Genomic DNA, 19,571 nt, shown 5'->3' on the forward strand with positions numbered 1-19,571 from the left:
ATGACGACTGGTATCACAGATTATCAAATTCCTCCCAGAGTAGTGATTGGTTACTAGACGTTAGTGGTAGGTCCGATAGACGACAGTATGAAAGACTTGGGGTGAGATTAGGTATGAAGAATGCAAATATGTTAAGCCCAGTTCTACTCCTGCATACAAAATAGCTGCAGCATATAATGAAAATATTTTTTCACATCTGAAAATGCCATCAATCTGTTTTATGTAACGTATTTAGCAAACATGTGTTTAAGCTCAGTCGTTCACGTCTTCCTATATCAAAGGCAGTCGTGAAAACTTCCACATTTGCTTGTTTACTGACCAAACAAATAGTTCTCATTGCAAAATTCCGATTTAGACCTACAATAAATTGATCTTTGAATACAAGCGATAAAGACCTATAATAATATATAATTGATCTGGACAAAAGGTGCGCAGACGTTTAAAAAGCTGTACACTTTTCAAATGACTTTTACGAAGGACTTTTAAACCATTTAAACTTGACATTAATTCAAAATGCGTCAACCGGTTATAAATATAAGGTTTACAAAACAACCAACAAAGTTTGGTGAAACAAAACTGTCAGTTATAGTTGAACCAATCCATAAGTAGTGCAAGTATTTTGGCACGAGAGCCGAGCGGCGCGCGCATACCCGCAACGCTTTGCAGCAATCATGCAGTTTTTATCTACTATTGCTATAATTTTTACGAAGAAAAACAGGATTAGTAACATTTTGCATATCTAGCAGGTTTTTTGTATAACTTGTATAAAATCTATTAATTAATTGTGGATTCTCTACTCAGCTTCTCTAACAGCTACTCGCATGGGTGGTTTACACCCAAAACAGCTCAGTCGTTTTTGCGTAAATAGTGACAGATCATTGTCCATCTTAGTTTGATCTGAAAATAATTTCCTGTTCCGAGTCTATTTATTTTGTGTTACTTTTGACAAAACTTACATATACTCAAAATAGTAATTAATGTGTAATACTCCGACGTGGTGTGTAAATGAACACTGTTTATCTGGTGTGCAAATCACAATTTGGAAACATTAATCGTCTTGTTGAAAAGACATCTGGAACTGGCAAAGAAATTGTAACTAATTCGTTTCCATATAAATTACATAATTGGCACCCTTTTTCACGGTCGTATCAAGTATAGGTACTCGTAAAAATCTTCGATATAGTACAATCTCATGGGAGGGCTAAGCTTTAGTTACAATTTTCCTTGCACGACGTACATTCAAAAACTAAGGACAGCACAGGTGACAAGCGTATAGAAAGAAACACAGGTGTCTTACCAAGGGCTTGTAGCTTGTCATTTGTCGATGGTGAGTCGTGCCGACTGCATGCAATGCGACACAAACAGACGGAAATCAGACAGACATGCTTGGGGCTAGTACGTAGCGCCACCACTTAAATAATAACTCGATAAAGTCATTTAGTCGATTAACTAATAAAAAAAATGAAGATAGAACCTTCTTGTTGATTGAACCTCTTTTGAATTTGAAAATAGAACGCTGCCAGGACTTATTTCTGGCATTTTTTTAAAATTGTAAGGCAGTTCCTTTTCCTTTTTTAAATGTTTGAAAATAGAAGGACACGGTTTTTCTTAATTTTGCTTTTTTGTTCGAGTTATTATTTAATAGAAGTCACAGCATTTCAGACTTGTGGCGCTAACTGTACACAAAGTAATGTCGGCACATAATCTAAAAAATAAAACGATTAGTTCATGCTTTAATCTGTGGTTTGTTTCATGTTAGTGTCATCTCGGAATTTAGTAACCTTTTAGAATTTTGTATTTTTTTTTAACCAATTTATCACAAATTCAATTATAGCCAATTTAATGTAGAACAAAATTAAAATATATAAGTAAACTAAAAACACGGAATACATTATATATAGATTGTACATAATAAAATAAAGAAAAAAGGAAAAATTTCAAATTAAAACGAATTTACAAAACATTTTGTACAAGTGTTACATGAATGTATGACTGATGTATGTGGATCTGATAAATGAGATGAAACTACCAAATTCTAGCATAATACATGAAACTAAAAGCATCTAGATCAAACCACATTAACTAAAAAAACTACAGACGACGCTCACCTTAGCCAAAGCTTCCAAAAATATTTAAATAAAACAAAAAAATCGTCTTCACACTTACAAACATTTTTACATACAAACTACAAGACGAGGCCGGTAATTTTGAAAAAAGAATTAATTGAATGAAGAACAGAATTCAAATTAATTGTTCTAAATATGAACGGAGAACTTTCATTCACAGACTAAGGAAAGGGCCCATTCAGCCAAGGAAGGAGGTTTTATCTGGCCGCGATTGATCATGGTCTGTACTGTACTGGCTCGTCGGTTTCGGCGGCAGTCTGGCGGGTCGAAGTAGTGACGTCAGCACCTCCCCCCACCCCCAGGCCTGGCTCGATAACCCCCACTGTGCATACTTTACGCCCTTGTTTTTGGGGCAGCGCCAGCAGGGGATTTTTTATTTATCAACCACTGTTTTGGCTAGCTTTACTGTTTTTGTAAACTCCTTTTATACGGATTTTTTGTATTAGTTGGCAGGGTCACAGAATTCGCATTTAGTCGAATAATGGTTTTGTAATGGCAGACTACTGGTCACGTCATTTTAAACGAACTTTGCCTATTTCTAAATCAATGAAACGAGTACTTAATCGAGGGTTCAATTTCATTTTAATTGTCAATGAGACTATAGCAAATTATGTTCAGATCAATAAAACAAGAATATGAATAGTGCATCATATTTCTGGTTTGCAAAGTATCTAAAAGGACAAGAATAAGGAATTTGTCAAATCTTTGAACACAATTTCCTACTGGCTACCTACGTTAGTAAGACTGACTAATTGATTCTGCTCAAGGCGTGGTTTATAAGTATGACACTGTTCACATAATTTTTTTCATACGAAGCAGAGATACCTAGTTAGCTAGTAGTCCATTGAAAGGGCTTTCACACTAGAGGCTACTATCGAGCATTTTACCATAAACCAGTAGTTGGAAAATGCTCTAGTCTGAAAGCACTCTAAGAATGATCTTTCATATTGAAGATCCAGTCAAAACAATGTTTTTACGATTGATATAAAACTGATGGAATGCCTATGTTACACGAGGTGCCTAGTCAAATCCGGCCATCAAACGCCCTGATATTCTAAAGCAGTGCCGTGCATACAATAATAGTAACTTGTTTTTATTAGTCTATTTTCGATGAGTGGAATAGATGAACTGATTCGAGACCACGTGTGCTTAAAGATGGTTGAACAGTCATTTATGTAACTATTAAAGTCTCAGTAGGTACTTATGCAGATGGATTTAGTCATATATATGTCAGTAATTATCCTCAAAAGTCGATGAACAGAACCAGCTTTTGTAGCTGCTGAATAACGTTACTTCCGTGATTCCAATCAGAAATAAAAGTCCATTATTTTAATTATTTAACAACACAAACGCCAGTATTTACTTTTTAAAAGTTCAAATGTGATTGAACACCCAATTGAGCATGATAGTTTAACAAAAATTAATCCAAAAGTTGCTAAGCATCAGTTTCGGAATATTGGATGAAACTTATCTAGGATTCTTAAGTTTACTTAGTCGACATCGACAACATGAACAGACAAACAATTGAACAACGCTATTCTAATTTTAAAATTGACATTCAATCAAATGACTAACGCATAACTTTAAAAGCTTTTAAACAATTGCACATAAAACGTTAATAGGCGAGAATTAAAACGAGAACCAATAGACAAACGAATGCGAAATACATACGTCATCGCAATACGTCAATAGTACTGAATATACCGACTTCAAAGAGAACAATTATGGCTTATAAAACTATAGAATCGCTGCCAACATGATACCCCATTATTGACCAATGACAATGCAGTAAAATTACCCCATTCCACGCTTGAATTTGACATAACGGTCACATAAAACAGATAATGAAAATATTTTGGCGAAAGCGTTCGTGTATGATGTCAGAGATCTTAAGTTGGCAAATTGTTCTTTGATTACGTCATTAATATATCCATAAAATGTATTCAAAAGACTATTGAGAGTGGGATTCAAGGTCTTAAGAACCTTCCAGCAAAGAGAACTAGGCTGCTTTCTCTATGAAGTATGAAGATCTATGAGTAAATCTTGGATCTCACTAAATATACTTAAAGGCGAAAGTTTGTGAGTGTGTATATTTGTTACTGTTATTATATAACTTATATCAGAATAACATACTCGTAAAGGCTACTTCTTATCCAAGTGTGGGATTAAGAAGAAGATTCTTCTATAGCAAGTGGTTTATGCCTGTGGCGGAAGCTAGTGTTTATACTTTGCTTTGTATTGCGATTCTTGACCATAATTTGTTAAGTGACACACGTTAATTATACGTATAGTGATCTGTATTTTTCATGTTTACAATATTTTAGAAGATTAGAAATAGATACCTGTCGTCTTTGAGATTCGCATTATTTCAATCAAAAGTTTAACAAAGAACATCATGATATATTACTAGGTAGATAGAATAGCATAGAGTTCAAAGAAAATCTCACATAAAACATTATTTGTTTACTATTGAGAGCAAAGCCGACAGGTTGTAACAGTGATAGAAGTGAGAAACGTCATAATAAACGAGAAATTAAATAAACTACTTCTTTTATGTAACTTTAAACACCTTTAAAGACGGCTGATTTATCTTTTATAAATACTTTTGAGGCTATCTTATGAGTCATCGACTAATATCGACACCAATGGGTGGAATTGTCACTGTTTCGGGCGTCCGAACGGGTGGTCCTAGGTTCAATTCTCGATACGGTCAACATTAAATTGTGTGATGTAATTTCAAACTTTATTAATTAATATACTTTCAGTTTTTAGAATCTTATTAAAACTTATAAGAAATACCATGGGAGTTTTATAAGAAAATCCTACTATACAAGATAGCATAGATACCTACATAATACTCTATTCTATAAAAACCTGTTCTATAAAAAAATTCATTGTAATTACCATTAACAAAGTAAACACGTAATAATTTCATTCAGAGCTTTGTTTGTATGAACTCGTTCCATTACTCATTTGTTTGGGAATACGTCAATCAAAGCTATTTGACATGGTTTTAATTTTATCTACCGTGGAATGTATGAAAATACCGAAAAGATTTTATTAGGTAATTTGTTGAAGTATTGTTTTTCTGAATCCCAAAAGGAACTCCAAAGGTGGATAGATCCATATTTTGTCATGACTTTTGTGCAGTACTATGGGCCCTAGTTACCTGAAATAAAGGTATTAAATAAAATTACACAATCACTACGACATAGACAGTCTTTGCAAATAAGTTAATCTACCTATAATAACCCTAGCCATTTTCCCGGGGTTTCACTCGCGCCCTTTAGGAACTACTGTCCGTACTGGTATAAAATATAGCTTATGTTACTTGCAGATAATGTAGCTTTCTAATGTTGAAAGTTTGAAATACGTTTAAAATCGGTAATTTTTGAGTTTATCCATAACAAATAAAGTTTTCCTCCTTATAATATTGGTAAAGACGGTGAACGGACGGATGGTGGTTTATTTAGTTAAACGGCTTTTAGGACGGAAAACTGGACTATTTCATGTTTAAGCAAACAAAGAAACTATTATATAAGTGTAGGTATAGGTATCGCAAGATAATAAATTAAGATGGATAACAGAGATGATGCTCTAAATTCATCATTCTTATCAGTATCGAAGGTAATCTGCTAATAGACTGCAACTATAAGATTTATTAAGTTAATTTTATCGATAATAGAGAAATCATACCAAAGATAAGTGTGTTATTACGTGTGCTATATGTATGTTAGTTGATATAATTAATTATTGTTTATTTGTCACTACTATAACGGAGTAGGTAAAGCTGTTTTTGTTTATTTTAGGGACGTACCGATCAGCTTTTATTATACGATTAGGTAATGTCAGAGACAAAAGTAAAGATAATAATGGTTAGTACCTAATATAATTCAATGAATATGAGGGAATATGTATTTGGCGCCAACCATTGGACTTGAAAAATGACAACTTATGGACGACCGTCACTATGCCTAACAACAGTAGAATTACACTGTATAAAAGACAAAGTTATGTTTTAGTTTAAACGTAGGTACAGTGTTGTAAACTATTTCAGTGTACTAAAACATATATTATAGCTTCTATAACTATTGAAACACATAGTATTCAACGCAACGCGAACTAAATGGTCTACAAACAATTAGCAGCTAATCGTTTCGTTGAATACAATGTACACACACCACGTGCGTCCAAATATAATAGACTTAACATTAACGACGGACAAACAAACAAACAAAACAGTACTCGTTCAGAAATAGAGTCTTCTGCGAACAGACGTACTGACTGACACAGGACATTAAACATGCACGTTGCTCACCTGCGCGGAACTGGCCAACACACGCTGATTTACAACTACCGTCAATATTTACATTCAGAACAACAAAGATGTTTCAGACATGTTTCAGAAGTTCGCAAACTATAACAAAAGCTAAAGCACTGTGTTGCCTATTCATAGCTATGTTCCCGTGGCAATAAAGCTAAATACGGATGTACTGATCAGAACAGGGCAGGGCCCAAATACCACTGACACAAATTGCATCGGAACCGCCTCTACCACAACCTATAAACGACCGGCCACAGGGCGGTGCATCACTCGCAGCGAGATGACGTCGGTAAACAAACAACATTATCATTACGTAAACATAAGGACATGGCCCGCCTTATCATCAACATCCACAAATCAACACTGAAGCAACAACACAACACTTGCGCGCGCACCTGTGTAAACAACTTGTTGTACCCGTGCCCTTGGTTGTTGTACCCCATGATGTTACGACATGGCGGCAGGTGGTGGCCACTGCGGACCACCAATGGGATCGCGTCTTGGTCGGCCGTGGTGGCGGCACATCGGAGCTGCCGCACTACCGTCCGACGCGACGGTCGCGAGCGAATGCGCCCGAATATCTCCGAAGTTGGAGCCTGAAGCTCCCCTCGTGCTGCCCCCTCCCCCCGCAGTTAGGTGAATGGGTGCGCGCGCACGGCGGCACTCCGGTTGACGAACCGTGTTGGGAGCAAGATTAGGGATTACCGTAAGTGGGTCACCTCAGATAATGGAGGGCCAATTGTTTCCAGCGACACTCCTGCCTGGACTCAATGGAGTTATCAAGCCAGGTTCCAGGGAAAGGATTGGGCCTCACTTACTAATCAGGAGACTGGTATCACTCACTATTTAAGGTATTACAAAATTATTGTGCCAAAACCTTCAAAAAACTTAGGTAACTTAGGTTTTTAAATCCTTGCTGACAATTTCTTGCGAATTTCAAGTTTTGGTTCTAGGTAACGAGTTCGTTGACCTCAAAACTCATCACTTTTAGAACTTCCAAACTTTATATCTAGACAAAACTATTCATGTCATGATGAGTAATTTAACCAAAAATGCTGACTGCATCATATGCTTAAGGTACATAGACTGATTTAGGGTCTAAAGAATATTCGACTTTCATTTGACGAAGTTACAAGGAAGAAAACTATACTATAGTATACACTATACCTACTTGACTTTATGGCAATAAGAAAAATAATTTCATTATAGTTTGGCCGTTCAGAGAATGCGTTCCTGACACCTATCAGTTAGTCACAACTAGTGATGGGCACAACATAACACTGAGTTCGTTACCGTTCCTCCAAAATGAACAGCCGAATTATTTTAAGATTATTTTCGTTTTAAATTGGCGGAATCATTTAAATTTATATTTTAGTTATTTAAGTGGAAACCAAAAAAAGGTAATATTCATATAATAAAATTGTTTTATTTATTCTTTGTTACAAAGTTACAATTTCTATGCAATAAAGTAAGTACATTGAATTGAATGTGCGTACAGAATATTAATCAGACTCCGATTCGCTTGAGGAGGTGGTGTCTTCATCATCATCTTCCCCTACATGTATAATTATATTATTATCAATAACAGAATCAATCCTGATATCTCGGTCAAAATGTTCCAAAATCAGGTTTTTAGTCTTCTCAACAACCCTTGCCCAGTCATCTCTTGTGACTTCCCCGCAGGCTTCTTTTAGGGTCATCATCTTTTTTGTGCTGAATGGCGGGGAAGTATTGTGGCGAGCGGCGTAACCTTTTATTTGAGCCCAGATTAGCTCGATCGCGTTATATTGGCAATGATACGGTGGAATTCTTAGAACGCGATGACCGTACTCCAGAGCCAGTTCATCGATTTCGTATCGCACATTTGCCGCTTTATTTTCTTTAACTAATTTAATTAGCTCTGCTTTTAGCATCTGCATATTTGCGTCAATGCCTTTTGCTTGTAACCAAGCCACCATTTCTTCTTTTTTATTAGCTTGGGTAGGCGGTTTCTGAATATTTAGCGCCGATGTCAGTTTGAAAAGCAGAAACAGTCCATTAAACAAAAGCCGGATAATCAAATAAAAACCATAGACATAATATAGTAAACAGGACTGCGCACATATTATACTACTTACTTATTGGTGTCTATGAGATTAAGCTATGTGAGACAAATCCGAATTTGCTAAGATTATTAAACACAGATTGGTATTGAAGTTTTAACTTACGCAGTTTGCTACCTTAAGATACTAATATAAGCTTTTAATAATTAGCTGAAATTAGCAGTATTAAATTCATAAAAGTTATCTTATAGTCCATTATTTTCAAATTCTTAAAAAGAATAACAAAACTTTTATTTTATATTATAAGTATAACTGTAAAAGAACTAATACTTGCCTGTTATTTTTAGCACAGCACTACAAATATAAAGCGCTGACATAACCTTGTAATTGCGCAGTAGAGATTTAGAAAAATATTGTTTACCAAGTTATTTGACACTCAGTTTGGACCAAAATTATAACATTCATTGATTATTGATATAATAATGTTGTTTTAAATTTATTTCATCAATTGTTAAAACGGTAAACAATCAGCAAAAAATTTTTATCGTAACTGCAACGCCATTACAAAGTTACGTCGTCAGTTCAATCGCGAAGTGTCAGGAACGCATTCTCTGAACGGCCGAACTATAGGCATCGCCAAAAGCTATTAATGTTAGTATCACGCAATATCATAAACTGTATATTAACGACGCTCGCTATATTTAGAGGCTCTTAAGACTTTCTTATGGCAGTCTATGGGGTTCCAATTTAACTGGAGCAGGTCTAGACACATTATGGAGACATTTGACCTATATTCCCAAAAACTAGGAACGTTTATTTTCTTGATCTGAGGCGAAGCCTTCATATGTAGGAATTTTATAAAGTAAATGAAGAAAACCTATAGTAAAAAAAAACTGCTTGTTTAAATTGAAAAATTATTTCAGTTTCAGATATATTTAGTGTTTGTCGAGGAAGGCTACAGGCTACATTTTATCCGAGTGCTCGAAGTACGGGACGCGGGTGAAACCACATGCGAAAGATAGTTAGTAATATTTATGAATATATGTAGGTGGACGTTAGTTTGTAGTGAAGTAATGAAGAATTCTCTAATAAGAATAAAAAGCAAACAGAATTTAATGAAGATCATCCCACATTTGCTTAAAATTAACAAAAGTTCAAATTGCAAAGGTCAGCAAATATCAAAATGTGATATCTCTTTTCTCTTGTTAACACAATAACTGCTAACCTATGATCTATCACAAGTGAAAAAGGTCAGAGTATCTTCTCGTGCATAAAAGTCAAGCAACGATGCATGCTCAGTTGATAAAGTCTGGCTACATCTTACAAGTGACATTCGACAGTAAAAAATACATAACTAAAAGTTACCTGGACTTCAGTTGAAAGTTTATTCATCTATTTATTCTTAAGCCCGATCTTCAAACAAATAATATTTAGCCCTATGGCAAGTCATGTATTACGGGTGCTAACACAACTGGTATACTAAATAATAACACCTATGACACAGCCAGCAAGTAAGCTCATCAAAGTCTAATACTCAACAAAACATGTCAAAAATATAAAGGGTAAATAAGTTTGATTCTAGTTACCCATTCCAACAATAGCTTCCTACAGAAAAGAAAGGGCATAGAACTTCATAGTTATCATACAAACACCGACCGTACCAAAAATCGAACCTTACGAGACCAAATCAACCAAAGAGTCCAAAATTCAGTCGCTCACCCCAGGAATAGTCTGTCCCACTAAAGGATCGCAAGGCCGGTACTCGCCGAGTTCCGCATACGCCGTGACTCACCGCACTCACACACAAACATTTATTACTGTACTACTGCGTTTTATTACTCTACCTACATAGGTTTTTATTTCATTGAAGAGTATTAGAAGATTTATGGGCGGTGTTTTGTGTCATGTGTAATGTGGTTCTTTAAAGGGCGAAGAAGTAGTATGGGTTTTCTGCAAGATGTTGGGACTACTGGTCCCTTCGATCCGCAAGTTGGCAAAACTAAAGTTTCATAGTAAAATGTCGAAGCCAAATCATTTATTTCCATCTTCATAACATTATAACAATTTTTTTTTTACGGAAGAATTTAGTTGTCCATTACAAATGTAGGTTTCTATCAAGACGAAAGCGCAATATATTTAGAATGTCAATTTCAGCGTTGCCATTCCCAGTCGCGGTTTTTCCTGTATCTATGAAGACTTATAAAAGTGATTTTACTTTAATTTCAAATGCACCAAATCAAGCATTAATTGAAAACGTATAATAAAACAAACTTTAATCAACTACAGACCCCACTACAATATAAATTGGAGCGACAAAATAATACTCGTACAAACAGCGCGGCTACAACCTACGTATTCGCTACGCGCACGTAGCAGTGGAGGTCGTAGCACTGGCGCAGTGGCGTAGCCGCGTAGCGTAGGCATCGCTTGAAGGGACCAGTTGACAACTGATTTTTTTGCGAAAAATAATACCTTTTTTTTCTCAAACTGCAACTTAAAAAAAACTTTAAGCTAAGATTAAAAATAACATGATAATTTTATGTATATTTTTTATCATTTTATATTTTTAGTCCATCTAGAACAGATAACTTTTTTAAATGTTTAAACGTGTACGGTGTACTCTTATAAAATGATGAATGTTATTTAATATCGGTTAGATAAATAGCAAAAGTAATTTTTACGATACATAGTGTATAATATGATACATGATTATGCTAACATGCAAGTATTAGAAAATAAATCAATCGATATTAGGTATTTCAGTAGATGTACTGAAATAGCCTCCACGAGTGATGATACTGAAATAGACTTTCAGGGCACTAGAACCCTCCAACACCCTGTCATCCAAGTAAAAAATCATTATACTATATTTAAAACAAAAACACTACCTCAAATCTGTCTATTCACGAAAAACTGGAAAACTGCTGGACAATTTTCATATGGAATGAAGATTAAAATATTTAAATCTATAAAATGCTCCTTAAAATATGATAAACTGCCTAAGCTTAGGTAGTTCGTTTCCATAATGCTGTTTTAGATTATCTGAATTGTTTCTGAAGTATTATTTTTCAATTCAATAAGTTACACTTCAAAAATCGAAGCCTCCTTTTTAAAATACAGGACATATGCAATACTCAAAGAGCTCCTTTAAAAGGCATTTCCAGTAAGAGACAGTACACTCCTAACAAAATTATCTGCACAAACTACATCGGTTGGTCATTTAATAATTCCATAACAGACCCCAACATCGAAAACACAACCTTACTACCTTATCATACGGTCTAAAATGCCACCACACAAATGCATTACCAAATTAAACCTTACACGGGGCACAGGAAAATGAACCTTAACTCGTTGTAAGAAGGGTTATGATAATTTTGCGGTGTAACTTCAGAGTTGGCATGCGGTAAAATATTCGGTGGAAGCGACAGAGAAGAATGAACTGTGTGTGTATGTTAATAAGGTTGTTTTTTGTTTGTGGTGTTGGGCGCATGCGCTTGGTTCGGATCGATGCGGTGTCGCGCCGCGCCGGCGACGTGTCTGACCTACTTGTGACGCGATGGGTCGCTCGCTCAACTGTGGTGCCACTTTACAGTCGCTTGCTAAGTGACGCCCACATGTTATAAAGTAAATACTGACTTTAATGCTTTGTGTGAACTTAATGTAGGTAGTACAGTTTGTTATGGATGGCTTTTGGAATTTTGCCATAATTTTCGAAAGGTTTTCAGATTCAGACTTGCACAGTTACTGATTAGCATCGGATAAAGATAGTTAAAAAGTAAATATATAAAAACTTTTGAACGAAGCTTTTGAAGAAACTGTTTTTCATTAAAGACTATTTTCTGAATACATAGACCTATATTTATTGTAAGTAGGTAAAAGCTTACAAATCCGATCTCACCTAAAATACATACAAATAACTATCCGTTAAAAATATTATTTATTTAATTTGACATGTAATAAAATAACTATTCAGGAATTTATTCAACAAAAGAGCGCACTACAACCGCGCGTGCTTCCAACTTCCGCAGCGTAACAAAAACACGATCGCACTCCATTACTCGCTCTGTAGAGGTCGACAACCGCTACGTTCATACACAGCCAGCTATGTAACTGTTGCAGGTGTACGTACAATGAACGTGTCATGCCTTTATACCAATTTTGTCTGGGAAGGCACAAGTATGTTTTCTCCTAAAATATTTTTCTACATGTAACACTATTTGTAACCATGTATTGTATTCATTTCTATGGTCATTATGTTTCACTATATCCATCCACGTTCATGCCCAAAACCTCGAAATTGGTGAATGATTTTTTAAATATTTCGTTGTTTCGTTAATGTAGGTTAATGGAAGGGGTTCAGATTTGAATGAACGAGAGTCAATGACCCAAAAAAAACGACCTACCGTGGTTTTATTTTTAGATTAGGTTACGATGAAATAATTTTCGAAACAATTACAATCCTTAATCGTTTACGTATACCACTAGACGTAGATTTATCTAGTTACAGATAATTCTCAGTGAAAAGTAAGATAAAACTGGAGTTAAAGCAATTTATCCGCATCCTTCGCCATGGCATCCCCATGGGAGGAAATTCTACGCTCGTGCTGAGAAGTTTTACCCAGACACCCCTTTTTGCCACATCTTTTGCACATAAAACATTCTACGGGAGTTTAATTCTTCCTCTTTGAAAAAAAAGAAACAAGCAAAAAAGCTCTGACCACAATTCGTGACTTGAAAGAGAATTTTTGTTCATTTCAAAAAATCTTGCAACTTTTTTTTAGACTTCAAAAAGTCGATTACCTATTAGCGAATCAAAAGTCGCCAAAATAAGATGGTGGTCATGTAATAACATGTAATAACATGACCACCATCACGGAATAAGGACACCATAAGGATACCAATTTTACTCTAAAACCATGAAAAATAAAAGTGCCTGAACAAAGAACTGTATTAAAATGTCTTGTGAGAAAACCTCATAATTTTCCTTATGTCAGAATAATATAGAAGATAACATTAAAATATTCAAGTCATGGTGTTTCTGCTGCGAATAGAATGTCAATGTATGGGATTGCTATACAATCGCTTTTCATATGGGGGAAATTATCTCCTTGATTTGTGCAAACCAATTTCAGCTTTATGTTCTAATTTGATGGATTATTTGAGATTGGCAGAGGGGTGTTTTCGATATATTACTTATTTTAGAGGGATGATTCGGGAAATCTTTGCGATAACAGAGAAACTGAAAATAAAAAGTAATTTTGTTTAGATTTTTATAAGGTTTTTGTCGAAACTGTTTATTGAAAGCTTTGATGTTGTCTACAAATTATTGCATTTTCAAACCTTCGAATTACAACAACGCCCAACAATAGAATGAAAAGCTTTTTAAATTCTCAAAGTCAAAACTGCAATAACGTGAAAACACCGCAAAATATACAACTACTAGCTGGTGCCCGCGACTTCGTCTGCGCAGGTTTAGTATTTCGAACAATATGTTTACAAATTGTAGCCTATGTGTTATTCTGATGTATAAGCTATATTATTGTAAAGTTTCATTAAAATCCATTCAGTAGTTTTTGCGTGAAAGAGTAACAAACATCCATACATCCATAAATCCATACATCCATACATACAAACTTTCGCGTTTATAATATTAGTAGGATTATTATTTTCTTCCTCATAACCTACCATAATTTTCCTCATACTCCTCGGTAAATGACCAAAACGAAAATAAACAAGTTCATTAAAAATATAGGGCAATGAAGAAATAGCTTTGTGGAGCGCGATCAAGTAGCCAGCTACTCGAGGGAAATGCACTTGTGGGGCGCCAGTTAAAGCGGGCGACCATCATAAGTGGAGCGAGCAATGTTATAAGCGGAGCGGGCAATATCCTTGTTGATAGTGTGGTTAGTAACAATAATGTGAGGGGCAGTTTTGGTCGGTGATTCACTGGTTTTTGGAGTAAGTGTGATTCAATATGTAGTTTTGGGTGAATATTAGATAATCTTGCAAGCGTTTCATCGACTAAAAACTGTAAACTCGCTGTCACTGCGACTCCACAACAAAAAATCACTGAGTCCAAGGTTTACAAGAGGCCCATCTCATTGGAGGGTCCGATCGTGGCCGATGATACTGATCCTGAGGGCTTTCCACTAGATGGACAAGGTCTAGCAAAGTTGCTGAGTTGAAGAAGGGTATAATTAGAAGAATTTTAGAGGCAAAAATAAGCTTCAGGCCAGGGCCATTTTGTATATGAACATCTTCGAGTACATATTGGTAGATCTTTGCAATATGTTGCTTTCACTCAGCTGCTGCAGTTTTTATTCTAAGCAGCGAGACGAGTCGTATTCTCTTTGACTTTCTAGCTCATTCAGAAGGAGAAAGAGAAATTCTTGATGTGGGTGTGGTAAGCTTACTTTACTGAAATCGTATTTTGTACAAAAATATCACCTAAGTCAGAGGTTTAAAAATTGAATTTCTGTGCTATGATTTATTGTCATCTCATAAAACAAATATGACTAGTAGAGTTATATTCACTGGGGAAACGCTTTTCTGAAAATAAGCCACAACTTCCAAACTAGAGAAATGAAGCCAGTGGCGCCATCTCTCTTCAGTCTACAGAAACTACAAGGCAAAGTTTACGTTCAAGGCATCCGTAGCAAGTCATCAATGAATGGATTCTCACAAATCCGGGTGGAAGCATAGGAAAACCTTCAAGCGCTTACAAATCTGTCATTGAGTACGAATGTATACGTATCTATACATATGTATACATGTATAATGTATACGCAAGTTGTATCATGAGTCATGCGCCATTCATGAACCGAGGAATGTTCACGCAATGGTCATTATGTTTACTGAAAACTTGTTTCAGTGCGATTACTTTAACCCTTACAATACGCACGCATGTCATTATTGAACTATATTACGATATTTTTTTTCGTAATGAAATTGGTGACTAAACAGTTGCTTTTCAAAGAAAACCACAATTGGTGACTAAATCAATGTCTTACGTATCACGATTTCATGCAATTTTCTTGGAAATACAATAACCGTATACTGTAAACAAAAATAATTGTTCATTTGCAAGAAAATGTTGGAAAACTTTTCAGAATTCAGTTTCTCTTCAACTCATGCCATGTGTGAAGATTGCAAACTGTGTTGTACATTACAAACACGATAGTAATTAATAAAAAAATCTATTCAGCAATCGAGACCTTGACCTTGACTTATAGAAGTCTGAAAAACATGTGTCAAGGTTAGGAAAATATTTCATAATCAGTATAATAGTTGATTTATATAAAAACGTAAAACAGTAAAATGAGGAGTTGGCTAAACGATTGGTTCAAGTTCACTCAGGTTCAAGTATGCTTGAGTGTATTGACGTCATTCAGTAGAGTATACCAAATAAAGTTAGCTGAATAGTTTAGCTCAACACCCGCTACATTTTCCGAAGCCATCTACTAACATCACACCCCTGTTTAGTGTATTATTATAAATGCATCACGACATAACTCTCCCGCACTACAACACAATAATTAACGTTTCCAAATTGGCAACACACAACCAATTCCTGGCAACACTGAACAGACACGTATACAGACTATTTATGACTAAAAACTCATAAAAAGCCCGGTAAATAATGGCAAAAAATTATGAATTTCAATGCTATAAACATGTTGACAAGCAAAGGTAAACATCAGAACTTGGAAACGTAACATAACCTCAAAATGTGCGAAAATTTCGTGACGCGTCTTACCCTTCGGAGCTTGTAGCGGGGTCGTCGCCTAAAGTGATCCATGGTGGTTGAGCCTTCGTCATAAGTCGCACATTTCACTGTATACACTTAACACTATGGGTAACTAACTAAGCGTACATAATATTGTGATGAGCACAGCCGCTGGTCTGCGCGACGGCTGCGCGCTAAAAATAATGGCGCGTATTACGGGAGACGCGGGATGCGGGCGAGATTAACACATGGGAGATGTACATTGGTTTGTCTAAACTATTTTATGTGGCTGCCAATAATATAGAAGCATCTAATCCAAATACAGACACTTCAGTCTGAAATGTAGATAACGCTCGATTCCTAGCCAAAGCGAAATCGGTGTGCATTCAAAAGATCGCCTGAAACTTGAAAGGCATTTGAAAAGAAGAAAATCAAAGGTTTCAGCAAAGATTTTTATATCATCTTGAAATAATTAGCTCTGTAACGAGCTTTTAAGAAGACGGAAATGTATTAAAATTCAACGTTCCTATTCTCAATCACCGATGGCGTTTAAAACATGAACATAAGCTCTTTGAATCAAATTGCTGAAAACGACCTGTTGTCGACACACCATCGATCTCCTTTTCCTTAAACACCAGTCTTAAACTAATTAGCCCTACAAAAACTTAAGGAAGTGAGCAGACTGAAATTACATTCAAAAACAGACATTCCCGACCAGGCTTCTCCAGAAGCTAAATGCTTGCTCCAAGCTGAAGAAAGTCCAGCTTTCTCCCATTGACCCTAAGACGACATTTTGCCTATCGAACAAGTTGAATCACTAAAGGGCTTTTAAGAAGCGCCACAGGGTCCAAAACAGTGGTCAATCTGAAAGACGTGGTAGTACCTCTGGTAACTTATAAAGGACACTTACCATTACGACGCGTCAATACTTACTACAATACAATCTACAAAGACCACGGCTATCGATCTCATGAATATATTATAGTCCTTTCAAGGTACCAGTGTAAAGTCTTCAATAACTTATTAGCTTCGTGGAACTGCATCATTTGCATTCTATTCTCAATAATTTATTTAGTAAAGTACTCAATCAATAAATCGATAGTGCTTGGCTAAATCGCAGATATAGAACCTCCAAACTAGATATCATTAATTCATTTACATTATTTCTGATAACTTTATAAAAATAGTTGGTTCCATCATCGTCCATAATGCAATCTCTTTTTCCAAGAATGAAATTATTGCATGTATTCCGACTGATTCATTAATGATATTCAATGTTCAGTATAATATCAAAATGTAGGGTGGGTGATCGGATATTTAGGTGGTACTTACCTCTACGTACATATAAGTGATCAAGTCAATTAAAGATTTTATTTTCGTTTCAGGCTGTGATAAATAAAATCGGTAATTGTTTAACCGTTTCAGTAATCTTAATAAATTTTCAGTATTCAGGGTTACCGACAATGCAAAAGTCTTAAAAATCTGCCCAGTTTTCAGAATAAAGCTCCTGCTTTCAGACTTCTACTTCATAAATCATGCCATTTTCATGATCAACAGAACGCACAATGGAAACCAAACATAACAATATTTACATACTGCCAAAACTATTTTCATATTACGAGAATACGTCCTAACAACGTTAGCCCTGCACTCGATATCAACCTTAACTCTGTGACATAGAGTCTATATTTGTTTGTTACGGTGCTGGTATTTTGTTGGTTATTATGGATGAGATTTGTATAGTCAGTGGTTCCGCGTCAATCGACATTGATCTGTCAAGAGTAACTGGCAACTGATACTATTGTCTTATTATTTAATTGTAATACATTAAGAAGGCAATTAATAAAACAAAAGTAGGTGTTTTATCGCGTTGAAATGCTAAATGGCTCAAAATGTAATTGAAATATTTCATCTGTTCTGTTTAAGATGTATATCTTGAAAGGAAATTCCAAGTTGTTGCTTTACCGATTATAAATTTATGCGTTGGGAGAGACTGAACTGAGTCATAACGGAAGTTAAGTCTGTAAACTCACTTTGATAGATGAATAATCGTAAATAATAATTCATCCGAAACATAATTACCTACGACCCATATTAATTCTCTAAAATGTAAAATATTTTTTTCTGTAAAAACTGAAAACTTCGTGAGCTCGAAAGCGCCCTCTGCAGAAACTTTGCCACACTAACAATAACAGGAAAAGTCGCGAAGTTTCGTTTCACAAAGGTTCGACTGCAGAAGCTTCAAGCACATTTTCGTACTTCATCGCTAGATGGCGTTACGTTCAGTGTTAGAGTTTATAGTTCTAGGAAAAGTGTGCAGGTGGCGCTAGTAGTATCAAAACAAACCTGAAAACATTTTGATGATTTTTTGCACAGAATTTGATTTACAGATCATTAATATACAGTGTTAAACATGCAGCATTAAATATAATACTAATAAATGGATGAACGAAGCGACGAAATTAAAGAAACAAAAATTAAGATTTATGTTCACAAACATATTTCATAGACCATCAATAAAATTCAGCAGATCGTTAATGAATGAAATGAAATATTAAGAAGTTAGTTTTATTGGAAGACCGCCAGTTTAATATAAAGTGTTCACTCAGACGAAACAGTAGGCGATGTGTCGTAGGTAACATTTGCGCAATAGTAACATGAAATTAAATAATACGCGAGCAAAACAAAATAGTTTTTTCACACATTTTAGTTATTGGCTTATTGCCCAAACTGCTTAAGGTGGCGTCCGAATTGCAACGTTGATTGAATCTCCAGACATTATTTCTATGACCCATTTTTTTGGAATATTTTTTTTATTATATTTTCCTGTAATATTTTATGTTGTTTACGCGATCGCTGTTCATTAAAACGAAGCGGTTTTTATGGATTGTTTTCGGTTTATTGTTTGATATGCGTGCCCTAAGGCGCCTGCGGTTTTTGTAGCGACTGCTACAAGATTGATGATCGTAAAGAGTTCTAAAGTTCAGGAAATATCTGCAGATACATGCGTGTGAAATAACGTGTGACGTGTGCGAACCGCAAAAATGTGTTGTGTTTTCATGAGCTTTCATAGAATGAGATACAAGAAGCGGTTGTTAATAAACGAATAGAAAGTTTCAGAAAATAACTTAAAATATTCTGTTAAAGAATATCACTGAAACGGGTCTAATGATAGTCTATGGTGGGCAAAACAAGCCCACTAATACCAGCGTTATGTTCTTTACCTCAAGAGTCTGTATCTAGAACTTTTCGCACACACTTTGTTACTGTTTGCTAAATGGCTTTGCCCAGAAGAAACCCTGGTGTAATCAAATCAACCAAATATTCAGAATCAATAGTAACACTCTTAC

At 35.5% G+C, this 19,571-nt stretch overlaps 1 protein-coding gene across 21 annotated transcripts in view; it reads right to left on the minus strand.

The window, feature by feature from the left end:
- LOC110381336 (voltage-dependent L-type calcium channel subunit beta-3) overlaps positions 1–19,571 on the minus strand; it is a 132,017-nt gene that overhangs the window by 13,256 nt on the left and 99,190 nt on the right. For 10 of the 21 annotated variants that reach the window (XR_010276558.1, XM_064035136.1, XM_064035135.1 and 7 more), the window contains exon 4: positions 1,298–1,341. The exons of 7 other annotated variants lie outside the window; for them this stretch is intronic. Coding sequence is in view for 13 of the 14 variants with exons in the window: in XM_064035136.1 (XP_063891206.1) it covers positions 1,298–1,341 (44 nt within the window). In the remaining variant the exon portion in view is untranslated. Of the gene's footprint in view, positions 1–1,297; positions 1,342–2,166; positions 2,361–6,845; positions 7,032–16,251; positions 16,507–19,571 lie in introns of those variants that run through there. 4 more of the 21 variants (XM_064035150.1, XM_064035148.1, XM_064035149.1 and 1 more) reach the window with 3 other exon arrangements.

This window comes from Helicoverpa armigera, chromosome 6, assembly GCF_030705265.1.
Source record: "Helicoverpa armigera isolate CAAS_96S chromosome 6, ASM3070526v1, whole genome shotgun sequence".
NCBI classification, from domain to species: Eukaryota; Metazoa; Arthropoda; class Insecta; order Lepidoptera; family Noctuidae; genus Helicoverpa; species Helicoverpa armigera.